This window comes from Hyla sarda, chromosome 8, assembly GCF_029499605.1.
Source record: "Hyla sarda isolate aHylSar1 chromosome 8, aHylSar1.hap1, whole genome shotgun sequence".
NCBI classification, from domain to species: Eukaryota; Metazoa; Chordata; class Amphibia; order Anura; family Hylidae; genus Hyla; species Hyla sarda.
Genome location: NC_079196.1, coordinates 198,022,241 through 198,040,487, shown reverse-complemented (window position 1 = coordinate 198,040,487; position 18,247 = coordinate 198,022,241). Strand labels below are relative to the sequence as shown.

The window sequence follows — 18,247 nt, the reverse complement described above, 5'->3', positions numbered from 1 at the left end:
TTGAGATCTTTTTTTTACTAGCAACAACCAAAGCCATGGGGAAATTGACTCCCCTACAACTTCCGTGTAAGACTCACAGACTGTCTTCTGCTCAGGACATCTAAGGGGACTTAGTGAGTGTTGATGTGTTCTTTGCAATCTTGCTTCTGCAATATCTGCAAGTCGAGATGCTGCCATAGCAGTGGGCCTACCTACCCTTGTCCAGTCATTGGCAGTGACCACTCACCACCTATTGCTAGAAAAAAGATAGAATGACCAGGGCCAGTGTTAAGGCGGGGCAAATCGGGCAATTGCCCAGGGCCCCCTGCGGGCTTGCTCAGTGGCGGATCCGGGGGGGGGGGGAGAATCTGCCACTGAGCAGCCCGCAGGGGGCCCTGGGCAATTGCCCGGTTTGCCCCGCCTTAACACTGGCCCTGGCAAATGTCACATTCAGGACATCTTTTCGGGACACAAGAATGTCCCAGTTACCATTCTGCGGCCCTGCATTAACTTTAAAAATGCAGGGGCCACCGGGAGGTAGCACATGCAGGGACGTCATTGACGTGCGCCCATAGGAACGGAGGATAGGAGCATTGGAGCATCAAGGAGCTGTCCGGCATGGTAAGTTACAAGCTGCACGTTAGCTTCGGTGCTCCGACCACCGCTCCTCCGGTCCAGGACCTACTGCTATGGCCTATAGGTCATAGCAGTAGATCGTGACCCCTGACCGGAGGAGCGGTGGTCGGAACGCTGAAGTGGGGACATACACAGACATACAGCACCCAGCCATACACTGTATATCGTTGAAGGCTGTATGTCTGTGGGGGGCCACTGCCTACCTAATGTGGGGGAACTACAACCTAATGTGGGTAAACTATACTGCCAACCTAATGTGGGGGGACCTATACTGCCAACCTAATGTGGGGGGACCTATACTGCCAACCTAATGTGGGGGGACCTATACTGCCAACCTAATGTGGGGGAGGGGATTATAATGCCAACCTAATGTAGGGGGAACTATACTGCCAACCTAATGTGGGGGAAATATACTGCCAACATAATGTGGGGGTACATACTGCCAACCTAATGTGGGGGAACTATACTCCCAACCCAATGTGGGGGGACCTATACTGCTAACCTAATGTGGGGGGGACCTATACTGCCAACCTAATGTGGGGGGGACCTATACTGCCAACCTAATGTGGGGGGGAACTATACTGCCAACCTAATGTGGGGGAACTATACTGCCAACCTAATGTGGGGGTACTATACTGCCAACCTAATGTGGGGGGGGGGACTATACTGCCAACCTAATGTGGGGGGGAACTATACTGCCAACCTAATGTGGGGGAACTATACTGCCAACCTAATGTGGGGGAACTATACTGCCAACCTAATGTGGGGGAACTATACTGCCAACCTAATGTGGGGGAACTATACTGCCAACCTAATGTGGGGGTACTATACTGCCAACCTAATGTGGGGGGGGGACTATACTGCCAACCTAATGTGGGGGAACTACAACCTAATGTGGGGGAGCTATACTGTAAACCTAATGTGGGGGAACTATACTGCCAACCTACTGTGGGGGAACTATACTTGCAGCCTTCTGTGGGGGAACTACAATCTAATGTGGGGGAACTATACTGCCTACCTAATTTGGGGGAACTACAACCTAATGTGGGGGAGCTATACTGTCTACCTACTATGGGGGAACTACAACCTAATGTGGGGGAACATACTGCCTACCTAATATGGGGGAACATACTGCCTACCTAATGTGGGAGAACTACAACCTAATGTGGGAGAACTATACTGCCTACCTAATGTGGGGGAACTACAACCTAATGTGGGGGAACTATACTGCCAACCTAATGTGGGAGAACTACAACCTAATGTGGGGGAACTATACTGCCTACCTAATGTGGGGGAACTATACTGTCAACCTAATGTGGGAGAAATATACTGCCAACTTAATGTGGGGAAACTACAACCTAATGTGGGGGAACTATACTGCCAACCTAATGTGGGGGGGGGTGTTAGGGGTAACTATACTGCCAACCTAATGTGGGGGGACCTATACTGCCAACCTAATGTGGGGGGGACCTATACTGCCAACCTAATGTGGGTGAGGGGACTATACTGCCAACATAATGTGGGGGGAACTATACTGCCAACCTAATGTGGCCAAACTATACTGCCAACCTAATGTGGGGGGGGGGGGGGAACTATACTGCCAACCTAATGTGGGGGGGAACTATACTGCCAACCTAATGTGGGGGAACTATACTGCCAACCTAATGTGGGGGAACGATACTGCCAACCTAATGTGGGGGAACTATACTGCCAACCTAATGTGGGGCTACTATACTGCCAACCTAATGTGGGGGGGGGGACTATACTGCCAACCTAATGTGGGGGGGAACTATACTGCCAACCTAATGTGGGGGAACTATACTGCCAACCTAATGTGGGGGAACTATACTGCCAACCTAATGTGGGGGGGGGGAACTATACTGCCAACCTAATGTGGGGGAACTATACTGCCAACCTAATGTGGGGGAACTATACTGCCAACCTAATGTGGGGGTACTATACTGCCAACCTAATGTGAGGGAGGGGACTATACTGCCAACATAATGTGGGGGGAACTATACTGCCAACCTAATGTGGCCAAACTATACTGCCAACCTAATGTGGGGGGGGACCTATACTGCTAACCTAATGTGGGGGGGGACCTATACTGCCAACCTAATGTGTGGGAACTATACTGCCAACCTAATGTGGGGGGAACTATACTACCAACCTAATGTGGGGGGAACTATACTGCCAACTTAATGTGGGGGGAACTATACTGCCAACTTAATGTGGGGGAACTATTCTGCCAACCTACTGTGGGGGAACTACAACCTAATGTGGGGGAACATACTGCCAACCTAATGTGGGGGAACTACAGCCTAATGTGGGGGAACTATACTGCCTACCTAATGTGGGGAACATACTGCCTACCTAATGTGGGGGAACTACAACCTAATGTGGGGGAACATAATGCCTACCTACTGTGGGGGAACTACAACCTAATGTGGGGGAACATAATGCCTACCTAATGTGGGGGAACTATACTGCCTACCTACTGTAGGGGAACTACAACCTAATGTGGGGGAACATAATGCCTACCTAATGTGGGGGAACATACTGCCTACCTACTGTGGGGGAACATACTGCCTACCTAATGTGGGGGAACTACAACCTAATGTGGGGGAACATACTGCCTACCTAATGTGGGGGAACTACAACCTAATGTGGGGAAACTACAACCTAATGTGGGGGAACTATACTGCCTACCTAATGTGGGGGAACTACAACCTAATGTGGGGGAACTATACTGCCTACCTAATGTGGGAGAACTACAACCTAATGTGGGGGAACTATACTGCCTACCTAATGTGGGGGAACTATACTGCCAACCTAATGTGGGGGGGGGGGGGTAACTATACTGCCAACCTAATGTGGGGGGACCTATACTGCCAACCTAATGTGGGGGGACCTATACTGCCAACCTAATGTGGGGGAGGGGACTATACTGCCAACCTAGTGTGGGGGGGAACTATACTGCCAACCTAATGTGGGGGAACTATACTGCCAACATAATGTGGGGGTACATACTGCCAACCTAATGTGGGGGAACTATACTGCCAACATAATGTGGGGGTACATACTGCCAACCTAATGTGGGGGGACCTATACTGCTAAACTAATGTGGGGGGGACCTATACTGCCAACTTAATGTGGGGGGGAACTATACTGCCAACCTAATCTGGGGGAACTATACTGCCAACCTCATGTGTGGGAACTATACTGCCAACCTAATTTGGGGGGAACTATACTACCAACCTAATGTGGGGAGGGAACTATACTGCCAACCTAATGTGAGGGAACTATTCTGCCAACCTAATGTGGGGGAACTTTACTGCCAAACTACTGTGGGGGAACTACAACCTAATGTGGGGGAGCTATACTGCCTCCTACTGTGGGAGAACTACAACCTAATGTGGGGGAACTACAACCTAATGTAGGGGAACTATACTGCCTACCTAATGTGGGGGAACATACTGCCTATCTACTGTGGGGAACTACAACCTAATGTGGCGGAACATAATCTCTACCTAATGTGGGGGAACTATACTGCCTACCTAATGTGGGGGAACTACAACCTAATGTGGGGGAACTATACTGCCTACCTAGTGTGGGGGAACTACAACCTAATGTGGGGGAAACATACTGCCAGCCTAATGTGGGGGAACTATACTGCCAACCTAATGTGGGGGAACTACAACCTAATGTAGGGGAACTATACAAAAATATAAAATGTTACTATTCTGATCCATATAACTCTTATTTTTCTGTATATGGGGATGTGGGGGTCATTTTTTGTGCTGTGATTTGTAGTTTTTATCGGTACCATTTTTGTTTTGATGGGACTTTTCAATTGCTTTTTAGATATTTTTTTATGGTATTTGAAGTGACCAAAAATGTGCAAATCTGGTTAGTGCACTATTACAACTTTTAGGGCCCCACTTTTGATTTTGCCCAGGGCCACGTTAAGCCTAAAACCGTCCCTAAGAATGGCAGATATGTTGTGTTGCTGGATACTTCAAAGAAACATCAACAGGACAGGCAAGTAGAAAATGGAAACCATGGCAGCTGCCTCTCCAACTAGATCAGGATGGCCAACTAGACACAATGATGGGCCCCATAGATCCAGCAAAAGAAAACCCCATTTAGAGGAGACTTTGGAGACTTTTCTCACATAACCTATCAATTATATATCTTGTATGTACAAAGATACCTATAAAGATCGTAATGTAATTACAAGTGGACATCACATGTTCTGTATAGAAGGACTGTATAATATCCTCCAAGGAGCCCCAATCCAACACTGCTCTCCATTGTGAGGACATCAAACTATAGACCCAACACAGTGGCGTAGCTATAGAGGTCGCAATGGTCGCCATGGCAACCGGGCCCCTAAGCCTAGGGGGCCCGCAGGGCCCACCGTGCCATATTTACAAAAAAAAACCTAAAAAACTCCCTGGCAGTTCTGCTCTGCGGGAGACCCCCTTCTCTGGTGGCGCTGAAAGGGGGCCTCATTTAGTCCGGTCCCCCGGCCCCAAGTAACATCGGCTGGGGGAAAGGACACTGCCGCTTTAAGAGGAGCAGACGTCGGAAGCACACACCTGACGTCACGGTCCCTGTCCCAGCTGCGCAGGAGGACGAGGACATCCCGCCGCCGCCGCCGACTAGAGATGCTGCATCCTCCCCGGAATGTGAGGAGGAGGACGAGGCTATAAACGAATGACGGAGGGTCAGAGGTGAGAGTGGCGGGGGAGGGTTTGCTGGCTAGAAGAGCATGGAGCAGTGTTTCCCAAACAGGGTGCCTTCAGCTGTGGCCAAACTACAACTCCCAGCGTGCCTGGACAGCCAAAGGCATGGAGTATGACAGGGGGGGGGGGGGAAGGAACATGGAGGACAGATGGGGGGGGGGTTGGAAAAAGGAGCATGGAGGAGGTTAGGGGGGTGGAAAAAAGGAGCATGGAGGAGGTCAGGGGGGGTGGAAAAAAGGAGCATGGAGGAGGACTGGGGTTAGAAAAGGGGCATGAAGCGCCATTCATTTACGGCATGGCTATGAAGTTGGCGCAGGAACTCCTGCGCTCACTTCATAGTAGTTGCGCATAGTGACATCCTCAGAAGCCAGTGTTTTCCAACCATGGTGCCTCCAGCTGTTGTAAAACTACAACTCTCAGCATGCCTGGACAGCCAAAGGCTGTCTGGGCATGCTGGGAGTTGTAGTTTTGCACAAGCTGGAGGTGCCATGGTTAGAAAACACTGGCTTACAGTAAATATCTTAAAGGAGTACTCCAGGATGCAAAAATTTTCATTCAGACTGCCGGTGCATTGCAATAGAATGAGATTTGCCTTCGGATGAGATGCTCCGCCTCCATCACATCCTATTGGCTCACACTTGTCACGTGACATATTTAACCGTCACGCATCAGCGCGCACAGCTACAACTCCCAGCATGCCTGGGTAGCCTTTAGCTGTCTGGGCATGCTGGGAGTTGTGGTGCCTAACTTCCTTTCACTATTAATACTAAACTATGCTAACTTACAACCTACACTAATCTACGGCTACGCTACTTACCTACTTCCCTACGCTATTTGCGTAGTGCTGCGCAAGTGCGCATGCGCATTACTGCTTTAGCTGGGCGCGCATGCGCAGTACTACTTTACCTGCACCCGATGCTCTACTCTCTGTTCCCCGCTCCCTGAGCGTTAACGGGGAACGGGGAGTAGAGCTGCGGGCGTGGGGTGTAGTTAGCGCTGGCGGGAGGCACGCTGACAGCGCTATCGGGCATTGGTATCCCGATAGCGCTGTGGATCTATCGCGCTCGCGGGGAGGCACGCTGATGACAGCGCTATCAGGCATAGGGATCCCGATAGCGCTGTAGATCTATAAAACAGTAAATGTAATAAAAGAGTAAATGTATGAGCCGTATGAGCTGAGTAAATGTATGAGCTTCTGTGGCCCGATTCCGCTCTCGGAATCGGGCCACAGAGCCCGTGTGAGCTCCGTGCAGCTTCAGCTGAATCGGGCCACAGAGGCCATGAGAGCTCGGTGCAGCTTCAGCTATCACAGGGAGAGGAGATCCTCACCCTGTGATAGCCAAACTGAGACTGCTGTGCACGTCGATGCGTGACGGTTAAATATGTCACGTGACAAGTGTGAGCCAATAGGATGTGATGGAGGCGGAGCATCTCATTCTATGGCAAATCTCATTCTATTGCAATGTATCGGCAATAAAATAATAAATATACATACCTGCTGTCGCTCCCCTGGTGCCTCCAGGGGAGCGGCCTTCGCCGCGATCCTTTTCCTGGTTGCTGGTGGTTGGTGAGGCATACTGACAATCACCGGCCGCAGCGAAGTCCTGCCTCGGCCGGCGATAGGCTGAGCGGCAGTGTGACTCCCCGACCACCAGGAAAAGGATCGTGGCGGAGGCCACTCCCGTGGGCCGTATATATATATATATATATATATATATATATATATATATATATATATATATTTTATTTTACTGCCGGCAGTCTGAATGAAAATTTTAGCATCCTGGAGTACTCCTTTAGCATCCTAGAGTACTCCTTAAAAATATATATATATATTGTGGAAACCTCTCTTATCATAAATCATCCTGTACAGATTAACATTAGGGTAGGGTTACATGTCTGCGGATCCACCGATGACTTGACTCTATAGAGTGCCTCCTGCTGTTTTCCCCCCTGTGTGCTGCTCATAACAGCAATCTGCCACTAACAAGCAGCCACACAGGGACCTGCGAGTCACCGTGGGCACATGCAGTGTACTCTGAGACATCGTGTAGTGGTAGATTGCTGCTGCAAGCAGGACATTGGGGAAAACAGCTGGAGGTACACTATAGGGTCAAGTCATTGACGGATCAACAGAGTAACATACACTATTGATCTGTTACATGTGACCCTACCCTAAGGGTGCGTTCACGTGTGCGTATTTTTGCTGCATATTTGCTTCAGCAGATTTTGCTGATGTGTGTGCATGTATGATGTGTGTATGTACTGTATGTATGATGTATGAATGATGTGTGTGTATGTACTGTATGTATGAATGATGTATGTGTATGTATTGTATGTATGAATTATGTGTGTGTATGAATGATAGATGTGTGTAAACAAGATGTATGTATGATGTGTGGAGATGTATTCTGTGCGGGGGGATCTGGAGGCGGCGGGTGTATGTATGATATGTGTATGTATGATATGTGTGTATGTATGTATTATGTATGTGTGTGTATGTATTGTATGTATTAATGATGTGTGTGTATGTACTGTACGTGGCAGTATTCAGGGGATACAGTGTGTGGAAGTATTATATTCAGGGGTACAGTAGGTGGCAATATTATATTCAGGGGGTACAGTAGGAGGCAGTACTGTATTATATTCAGGGGATACAGTGTGTGGAAGTATTATATTCAGAGGGTACAGTGCATGGCAGTATTATATTTAGGGGTACAGTCGGTGGCAGTATTATATTTAGAGGTAGTTGGTGGCAGTATTATATTCAGGGGGTACAGTGTGTGGCAGTATTATATTCAGGAGGTACAGTAGGTGGCAGTATTATATTCAGGGGGTACAGTAGGTGGCAGTATTATATTCAGGGTGTACAGTAGGTGGCAGTATTATATGCAGGAGGTACAGTGGATGATAGTTTTATATTCAGGGGATTCAGTATTTGGCAGTATTATATTCAGGGGGTACAGTATTTGGCAGTATTATATTCAGGGGGTACAGTATTTAGCAGAATAATAATGATTACTGTCTTCATACAGAGGATGAGGATCTACTGACAAAGTGAGAACCTATGATGTCCGGGTGTCAGACTCCGCAGAGAAGATGGAGCAGGAAGACGTCCTGGCGTCTGGACCAGATGGAAAAGAAAAGACAACAGAGAAGACGTCAATCAGGTCACTGATATCACTGTGTTTTCTCCTGACTGTCCCATCAGAGCTGGAGTCACTTGTTAGTTCTGCAGTGATGATGGGTGACGATGTACCCTAATCTGTGGCTCTCCAGCTGTTGCAAAACTACAACTCCTATAATGCCTGAGGCTCTCCAGACATCATGGGAGTTATAGCTTTATAACAACTGGAGAGCAACTGGAACCAAGGTGATTGGTAGGGGTCCCAGCAGTTGGACCCCCTCCAGACAAATGGGTTTCTTATTCTTAAATGTCTGTTTTGTCTGTCCGGCCCTGCCTGTTAGTCACTTATATCATTGTGTATTCTGACTATGTCCCATCAGTGCTGTAGTCACTGATATCTTTGTAAGGCTGAGTAAGGGGTTGTCCAGGATTGGGGAAGCGGCTCGTCAGGTGGTAAGGGGGGGGGGGGTCCAGGGCAATTTTTCGCACCGGGGCCCTGAGGTTTCTAGCCTGACCCAACATATCATTTTAGTGCATCTTCAATATTAAATTCTACAATATAAAAATTTGAGCAGAAATTATTTTAAAGTTCATATATTTGCAGCTGTGTTACTGCAACATTAGAATACATAGTATCATACGAGGGAAAAAGTAAGTGTATTACCTATCTGAATCGATAATATAAGGAGATAGGCTGGGTCTTGTGCAGTAGAGACCACTCTTCTTCCTGTCACTTACGGCTTGTTCAAGCTTTTCTATATCCAGGTGCAGGAGTGAAGCCCCACAATTTTCTGGGTCAACCCCATTTTGTACTTTATCATCCTGTAAAATGATATCACAAAGATTTGAGCCAAATAGTATAAAAACATTTTTTTTTTTTTTTAAAGTAAAAAACAGAGCATCAGGTGGCATATGCCAGGGCAAATTGGGCTTGGTTTGCCCATGAAGATCTAGGTAAATATGTGGTCAACAGAAGACCCATTGTGACTATTGCCACCTACACCTTCAACTTGGCTTTAGACCCTGCAACCTAAAAGGGCAAATGTATAAATAAGATGTGTCCACAGTAGTGTCCAGAAGCATGAATAATAACACTATACAATCTATGTTATTGTCTCATGATATACTTTAAGTCTTCTTGATAACAGAGAGTGTAGCTGCTCCAGACGGCTTATTGTTCCATTCTCTATTTCCTTTGAGTACAAGCAGTGAAGCTTCTCCAGCAGCTCTGGATTGTGAACCTTATCATCTGTAAGAAAAACAGATCACGGTTTTATTACCGTGGTAACTGTAAAGAAATACCATAACAAAAAAATTGTATTAGACAAAAGAAACTACTCAAAACTGATAGGTATGACTACCGAATGACTCTGCTGAGAGTCTACAGGATCTTGAACAGAAACAAACAAAAAGAAAGCTGAAAAGAGGAGAGGCGTGGCTTTCAGGAGAGGCGTGGCATTCAGAAGAGGCGTGGCATTCAGAAGAGGCGTGGCATTCAGGAGAGGCGTGGCATTCAGGAGAGGCGTGGCATTCAGGAGAGGCGTGGCATTCAGGAGAGGCGTAGAATTCAGGAGAGGCGTAGAATTCAGGAGAGGCGTGGCATGCAAGCTTAACCAACACTTACTAGGAGATTAAAGGGGTGCTCCAGTGTTCTGAGCATTTTGTTCAGAATACTCAGAGCCGGAGGCCGTGATCATGACGTAATGGCCACGCCCCTTCCATTCATGTCTCTGGGAGGCGGTGTGTCGGTCAACATGCCCCCTCCCAGAGACATGAATGGAGGGGCCATGGCGTGACGACATAAGGGGCGTGACCATGTCGTCCCGACCACTGCTGCAGGAACCCTGCGGGACCCCCGCAATCAGACATCTTATCCTTTATCATTTGGATAGGGGATAAGATGTCTAGCAGGGTAATACCCCTTTAAGAGCATAAGGCGTGTGGCGTAAGGTCCCGGAAGTCGAATGGACTTGCATGGGACTTTAAACAAAAACCCTGACCCTCGCAAATGGGTTGGGTTAGGGTTCATTTAACTCTAACTATATTTTAAGTTGACATATCAGTAACATGTGACCAAGTCTCATCAAATATCTCCAGACATTTGAAAGTCCTGCTGATACACACACACACATATATATATCGTGATAAGGTGATGTGGTGGCGGATGAGAGGATACTGTCTTGTGGGGTTGTAGGGTAGTTAGGGTGTTGCTGTTCAGGATAGTTAAGGGCGCTGCTAACCCTTGTCTCTCGTGACGCCAGGGTGAGGGTTAAATGCTGTGTTCTTGATAGGCCTATTGCCACCCTTCCCAAGAGCAATAGGTGATGCAGAAATAAAGGATTGTCCACAACCGCTGTTAACTGAAAACTTGCAGGAACTTTTACTGAGGAAATTCTGTGCATGTAACAATAGTAACAGTCCAGATAACAGAGTCTCTTTACATAAAACTCGAGCAGCGATTGACAGTCGGTTTTGATCAGATAAGCCCAATTTAGCTTCTGAAGGATTATATAGCAGAGATCCGCTGGATTTAGGGGAGTAATTAGGTTCAGTGATCTTGCGATGAGTAGTGGGGAATTGCTTAGTCTATCAGCTAGGTTAGAGGCCTAGGCCGCAAGGCTTTGGCCTAGTAAATTGTCTTGCGGAGGTCCAACTCTTCCAGAGTCAGCAACCCAAGAGAGGGATCAAGATGGCGCAGGTCCCTTATATGGGCAGGGGCCGGACGTTTTGGATTAGTCTGTAACGACTGTCACTCACCGTTACAGTGCATTGTGGGTGAACACGTCACGGGAACCTCCAAAGGTCCTGAAGCAAAACCATAGAGTTTCAACCTGATCACGAGACCTGCAGGTCCTGCTACACTCCGAACAGGTAGATAACTAAATATATACATATATATCCTCATACTTATATTAATAAGAACTACTATATAGTCATCGACTAAGTGAAAGGTGACAAGGGTAAAACTACAAAAGAGGGACCCCGACGTCCTAGGGACTCTGACTATGGGGACCTCTATATAGGTAACGTATACAATACGGTACCGGGACACCACAGTGAAAGATGTGATCATTGATGGACAGTGTGTGTCACCAAGGTTCCTGGTCTTGGTGAGACAAGAGCCGGTATTTTCGTATCTGTGCTGCGGTGCAGCCTGTTACTGTGCTCGTAGTATGGCTGGAAGGCCAATCCGGGACGGCTCTTACTGGGAATGACCAAGTGCAGGGTGGGGGTCATTCCCCACAATCCAGGCCGGGCTTTTTGTTGGCCTTAAAGCTAGGCTGCCTCACCAGCTGGATGGGATTGGAATGGAATTGGATTGAGACTTGCTAGTTCTAGCACACCGTGCCAGGAGGGCTGTGTGTGGTGTTGTAGCACACCGTGCCAGGAGGGCTGTGTTTGGAGTCTCCCAGTGATAGCTCCAAGAAAGAGAGCTGCTGGACAGCCTGCCTGGGGCCTGGAAAAGACGTGCTGTCGCTGCGTAGTGTGAATGCAGGTGTGATTGCAGGAAATACAAGTGGGCTTTGTTGTGTTTTTCCTTTTGTTCCATGTTAAATACTGTTTTGCTGTGTGCTCAAGTGTGAATAAAACATTGGACTTTGGTTTAAAACACTGTCTCCATACCTCTATACTGCTAACCGCACCTCACTCCAAGAGCGAGTCATCACAATATATATATATACAGTGACCCCCCCCGACATGCGATGGCCCCGACATATGATCAAATCCACATACGATGGCCTCTCAGAGGCCATCGCATGTTGATGTCAGCATCGACATACGATGCTTTTATATGTCGGGGCCATCGCATTAACTGCTATCTGGCAGCGCAAAATGCTTAAGCTGCTGTCGGATAGCAGTTTAAGCATCCCGGACAGGTTCACTTACCTATCCCCGCTGCTTTGCAATCCTCTGGCGTCTTCTGCATCTTCTCCGGGGTCCGGGCCTCACTTTCCGGCGTCGTTATTACGTCATGCGCACGCCGTCCCGTCGCACCAACATAATAACGTCACCAGAAAGCGAGGTGGAAGAAGCTGGAGGATCCCGAAGAAGACGCCGGAGCAGCGGGACAGCATCGGGAGCCCCTGGGACAGCATCGGGAGCGGTGAGGATGCGGTCGGGAGCGACGGGGACAGGTGAGTATTAAATGCACTTTTTACATTGCATGGATCCTTCAACATACTATGGATTCGACAAACGATGGGCCGTTTGGAACGAATTACCATCGTATGTTGAGGGACCACTATATATATATATATATATATATATATATATATATATATATATATATATTTACACACATGTACACATAAACACACATACAAACACATTGGCCCTGATTTACTATTGTAAACCCAACATGTTTTGTCGGATTGTGCGCCAGATTCTGTCTCACTGCGCCAGAAATGAAAAAACCCTGACCAACTCTCCATTGTACTGAGAAATGCTGGAAAAGAGGCGTGACCATCTTGGAAAGGTGGCATGGTCACAGAAAAGGGGCGTGTCCCCGACATTTTCACAAAAACCCAACATATTTACTAAGGTTTCCACAGAAAATGTTGCGGATTTCAGCTGAGACCCTACAAATCAGAGTGTGGTGTCCCGGTACCGTATTGCATACCGTACCTAGTGTAGAGGTCCCTAAAGTCAGAGTAACTACGCTCAGGTAGGATCCCTCAGGTGGGACAGCCCCTTGTCGCCTCTCCTTAAGTCTAATTCTCTAGTGTTAATACGTGTATATATTTAATAATAATGTATATTTAATATAATGTAAAGTACTTACCTTGTGTAGCGTCGCAGGACCTTCGGTCATGTGACCATGTTGAATATCCTCTATGGTATGTTGGAGAACCTTTGGAGGTCCTTGTGTCACGTTACCCAAAAATCTTTGTAATGGTAATTGACATCCATATGGACCAATTAGCACTAGTCCAGCCCCTGCCCATGTGTTCTCGTGGATGCCGGACTAGCAGGACGGATCTGCGCACCTTGCAAAGACACGCTAGGCCTGAAAAACCTACCGGCCACAGCTGAACTAAAACCGTGAGTTCTAAACTACCCCCGCTAATGCTAGCGTGACTACTGGACCGCAACTAAATCCCTTAAATCCAGTGGAGCAACGCCTAATACCTAAAGACTCTAAACTGCTAAAGTCCCAACCTTTGTCAATCTCCAAAGAAGCAGTTGTATGCATAGAGACTGTGCCGTTTATGAAGCTTGCAGAAAATCTTCAGTAAAAGTTTCAGAAAACTCTCCGGTTGTGGACATTATGATTATCTACCTCCTTATCGCTCTTGGGAAGGGTGGCGGTAGGACAAGCATCACTGAGGAGCCCCCACCCTGGCGTCACGAATAGCAAGGGTTAACAAGCACCCTTTAATCACCGCGCAGCTAAACTCCCCATACCCTACATCCCCCAGGCTATCACAAGAGCTTGTAGCAAAATGTAGGGAAAAGTGAAAAATGGAGGAAAACCTTAGTAAATACTTTGGAAAAAAATTGTAGGGAATAAAAACCACAAAGAAACCTACGCAACACTATTAGTAAATCGGGGCCATTGAGTTATATACGGTATATACATAGATGCGGGTTTACATGCCGGAACATTTGTGGCCAGTTGCTGTTACCTTCTATAAGAGCCTTTTGCAGATGGATGATTTTCTCACATAAGGACCTGTACTGCTGGTAGCTCAGAATCACAAAGTCCTTCTGGTACAGGAGACTATTGTCCCTGCAGGCGCTCCTGGCCCTGAGCTCTGTATTCCAGGCCTGTAACTCATGAAGTTTGTTCAGTAACATTAAGGCCTCCTGCTGGTCACTACCGGGCTGCTCCGGGATCATCTGCTCCAGCTGAGACGTCTTTGTTTTAGCTTTTGCCCAATGGTCTTCCAGTTCTGCCTACAAGGAAAATATCATTTTGGTAATAATCTAATACTATATATCCACCATATGGCCACATTTATATCGAATTGTCCAAATACTACATTGATTTCCATATTTGGTTCAATAAATAATAACCCTCTGATACTAGTGTGAATGGTACCTTATAACACTAACAGAAGAGGGTAGGCATACCATGGAGGAAGTCAATGCAGCTACTATGATACAAAAAAAAAATGGAGGTCCAACCTTAGCTTTCTCTAACCGGGGCCCTCAAGAGTGGTGCAAACCACAGGGTGTCAAGTGGACATTAATATAGGCAAAGAAGAAAACATAAAAGTTCATGCCTCCCTTCTCTCCAAAAGGAAACAGGACAGAGGAGAGGACTAATTCTTCAGAATAGCAGTGTGTTGATGGCACGAAATGAGAAAACATTGCCCTATTTTGGTTTTGGCCTTTTCTCCTACAAAAACATCCAGTTGGCAGTGTTGAGGTCCACCATCTCCTTATATGGCTTAGATATAAGGTCAACCTTCTCTATTTTAACCAGGTAGCACATGCCAGGCCAGTCACAACAACCCTCTGCTAGATGCCAGGCTTGGTCACAGACTCATGCGCTTGGATAAAACCCAATGTTAATCTAGAAAATCATTAAAGTGTACCTGTCATGATCTTGTTAAATTTTATAATCCTCCCAGTTCACTGCCCCCATTATGATAACCCCCCCCCTGCTTTTTTTTATTTATTATTTGTTAGTTTTTTATCTTGATATTACTCTGTATTTTCTGCTCAGTCAGATACACAGACTGGGCAGGGGGCGTTCCCCAGCAGGCGTGACATCATCTGAAGCCATACAGGGGAGAACTTCCTCCCTCACTCTGCTACACAAAGCCCAGAGCAGTTCAGTGTGAGATGAGCTATGATTGGATAAGGCTGCCTATAGGCCACCACTCCTGGTTACAATGCTGGACACAATGTTATGCACCATAGTTTGTCCCAAATTTTACTTATGTTGCTTATAAAAAACACACATCATCCATGTCGTCTATACCATCATAGAAGCAGTTTTCTTCTGCTCAGCAAGAAGCATGTTAATTTCTTCTCTGGCCACCATGACTTCAGGAGGCTCGACCACATCTGCTTCTTCTTCATCCTCTTCATCACCTGCATCTATCACTATGTCCTCTGAGACCTTCTCTCTTCTCGGCCGGGTGGATTCCCGAGCTTTCTCCTGTTCCCAGCTGCAACAGGAAGGGGTGGGGGGGAAGAGTGAAAGCGGTACTCCGCTGGAAAACATTTTTTTTTTTTTTAGAAACTGGTGCCAGAGAGTTAAACAGATTTGTAAATTACTTCTATTAAAAAAATCTTAACCCTTCCAGTGCTTATCAGCTGCTATATGCTCCACAGGAAGTTCTTTTCTTTTAGAATTTCCTTTCTGTCCGACCACAGTGCTCTCTGTTGACACCTCTGTCGATTTTAGGAACTGTCCAGAGTAGGAGCAAATCCCCATAGCAAACCACTCCTGCTCTGCACAGTTCCTGACATGGACAGAGGGGTAAGCAGAGAGCACTGTGGTCGGACAGAAAGGAAATTAAAAAAGAAAAGAACTTCCTGTGGAGAATACAGCAGCTTATAAGTACTGGAAGGACAACAATTTTTATATAGAAGTAATCTACAAATCTGTTTAATTTTCTTGCACCAGTTGATTTAAAAAAAAAAAAAAAAAAAAAAAAAAAAAGTTTTCCAGCAGAGTACCCCTTTAAGATGACTACTAAAGTAAAATATAACCTGAAAAAGTTAAGATTTTGCCGTAATAATATAGCACTTAGTAAAATATCAAATTTCGGTAATATCCTTCGGTGTATATACTGGACCCGAGCCAACACAGCTGGAATGAATATAACAAATACTGAATGATGGAGAAAGAAGATACAAGTCCTTCCAGTTTAATCATTTTTAATCTCTGAGTTGGTCTATAACAGTGGTTTTCAACCTGTGGACCTCCAGATGTTGCAAAACTACAACTCCCAGCATGCACGGACAGCCGTTGGCTGTCCGTGCATGCTGGGAGTTGTAGTTTTGCAACATCTGGAGGTCCGCAGGTTGAAGACCACTGAGCTATAAGAATGGTGATAGAAAATCCTATCTTATCCCCCCCATTTCATTATGACTCTAAGGGTGCGTTCCCACAGGCATATACGCAGCGTATGTGACGCTGCGCAAAATTTACGGCAGCAGCGGGAAGGAAATATGCTGCGTATTCCTTGCTCACTATAGGGCTTTCCGGCGGCAGCCCAATGTGTATAGTGAATTTTGGAGGCGGAGCCGCGCGTCACAGTCATGCCGGCACACGGCCCCGCCTCTAAAACTCACTATACACATAGGGCTGCCGCCGGAAAGCCCTGTGTGTATAGTGAGCAAGGAATACGCAGCGTATTTCCAGCTGCTGCGGTAAATTTTGCACAGCGTCAAATACGCTGCGTATACACCCTGTGGGAACGCACCCTAAAAGAGATTGAATTCAAGCATTGGACTGACCAATCACATAAAACACACCGTACTGTGGCAAGAGAGAGTATGTGAACTCTTTGGCACTCTTTGCATTTATTACTAAAACAATTGGATCTGATCGCTATCTAAGTCACATTTATAGGCAAACACAATCAGGATAAACTAATAACACAGGTTCAAATTTTGTCTTATCTGCCCTTAGAACATTTTCCCAGAAGCACTTAAGCACATTTAGGTGGTCTTGAGATTAGTCACAATTTTATTTATTTATTTATTTATTTTTTACATCAGCGGCTTCCAACGCTGTTTCCATCCATAAATACCATTCTTGATCGAGGTTTTGTCAGTTTGTAGAGTGGAGTGATCTTAACACATTAAAGGGGTACTCCAGTGGGAAACAATGTTTTTTCCCCAAATCAACTGGTGCCAGAAAGTTAAAGGGGTATTCCAGGAAAAAACTTTTTTCATATATATCAACTGGCTCCAGAAAGTTAAACAGATTTGTAAATTACTTCTATTAAAAAATCTTAATCCTTTCAGTACTTATGAGCTTCTGAAGTTAAAGGGGTTATCCAGGAAAAAAAACTTTTTTTTTATATATCAACTGGCTCCAGAAAGTTAAACTGATTTGTAAATTACTTCTATTAAAAAATCTTAATCCTTTCAGTACTTATGAGCTTCTGAAGTTTAGGTTGTTCTTTTTTGTTCAAGTAATCTCTGATGACACGTGTCTCGGGAACCGCCCAGTTTAGAAGAGGTTTGCTATGGGAAATTGCTTCTAAACTGGGCGTTTCCCGAGACACATGTCATCAGAGATGACTTAGACAGAAAAGAACAACCTTAACTTCAAAAGCTCATAAGTACTGAAAGGATTAAGATTTTTTCATAGAAGTAATTTACAAATCTGTTTAACTTTCTGGAACCAGTTGATATATAAAAAAAAGTTTTTTCCTGGAATACCCCTTTAACCCCTTAAGGACTCAGCCCATTTTGGCCTTAAGGACTCAGACAATTTAATTTTTACGTTTTCATTTTTTCCTCCTCGCCTTCTAAAAATCATAACTCTTTTATATTTTCATCCACAGACTAGTATGAGGGCTTGTTTTTTGCGCGACCAGTTGTCCTTTGTAATGACATCACTCATTATATCATAAAATGTATGGCGCAACCAAAAAACACTATTTTTGTGGGGAAATTAAAACGAAAAACGCAATTTTACTAATTTTGGAAGGTTTTGTTTTCACGCCGTACAATTTATGGTAAAAATGACATGTGTTCTTTATTCTGAGGGTCAATACGATTAAAATGATACCCATTATTATATACTTTTATATTATTGTTGCGCTTAAAAAAAATCACAAACTTT

General features: G+C 45.9%; 1 protein-coding gene across 3 annotated transcripts in view; it reads right to left on the bottom strand.

The window, feature by feature from the left end:
- The window catches only part of LOC130285093 (kinesin-like protein KIF19), an 86,001-nt gene that overhangs the window by 22,201 nt on the left and 45,553 nt on the right, over positions 1-18,247 (bottom strand). For all 3 annotated transcript variants that reach the window (XM_056536289.1, XM_056536288.1, XM_056536290.1), the window contains 4 exons: positions 15,422-15,611; positions 14,118-14,388; positions 9,618-9,739; positions 9,155-9,312 (listed from right to left, as the gene is read on the bottom strand). In XM_056536289.1, coding sequence (XP_056392264.1) covers positions 9,155-9,312; positions 9,618-9,739; positions 14,118-14,388; positions 15,422-15,611 — 741 coding nt within the window. The remainder of the gene's footprint in view (positions 1-9,154; positions 9,313-9,617; positions 9,740-14,117; positions 14,389-15,421; positions 15,612-18,247) is intronic.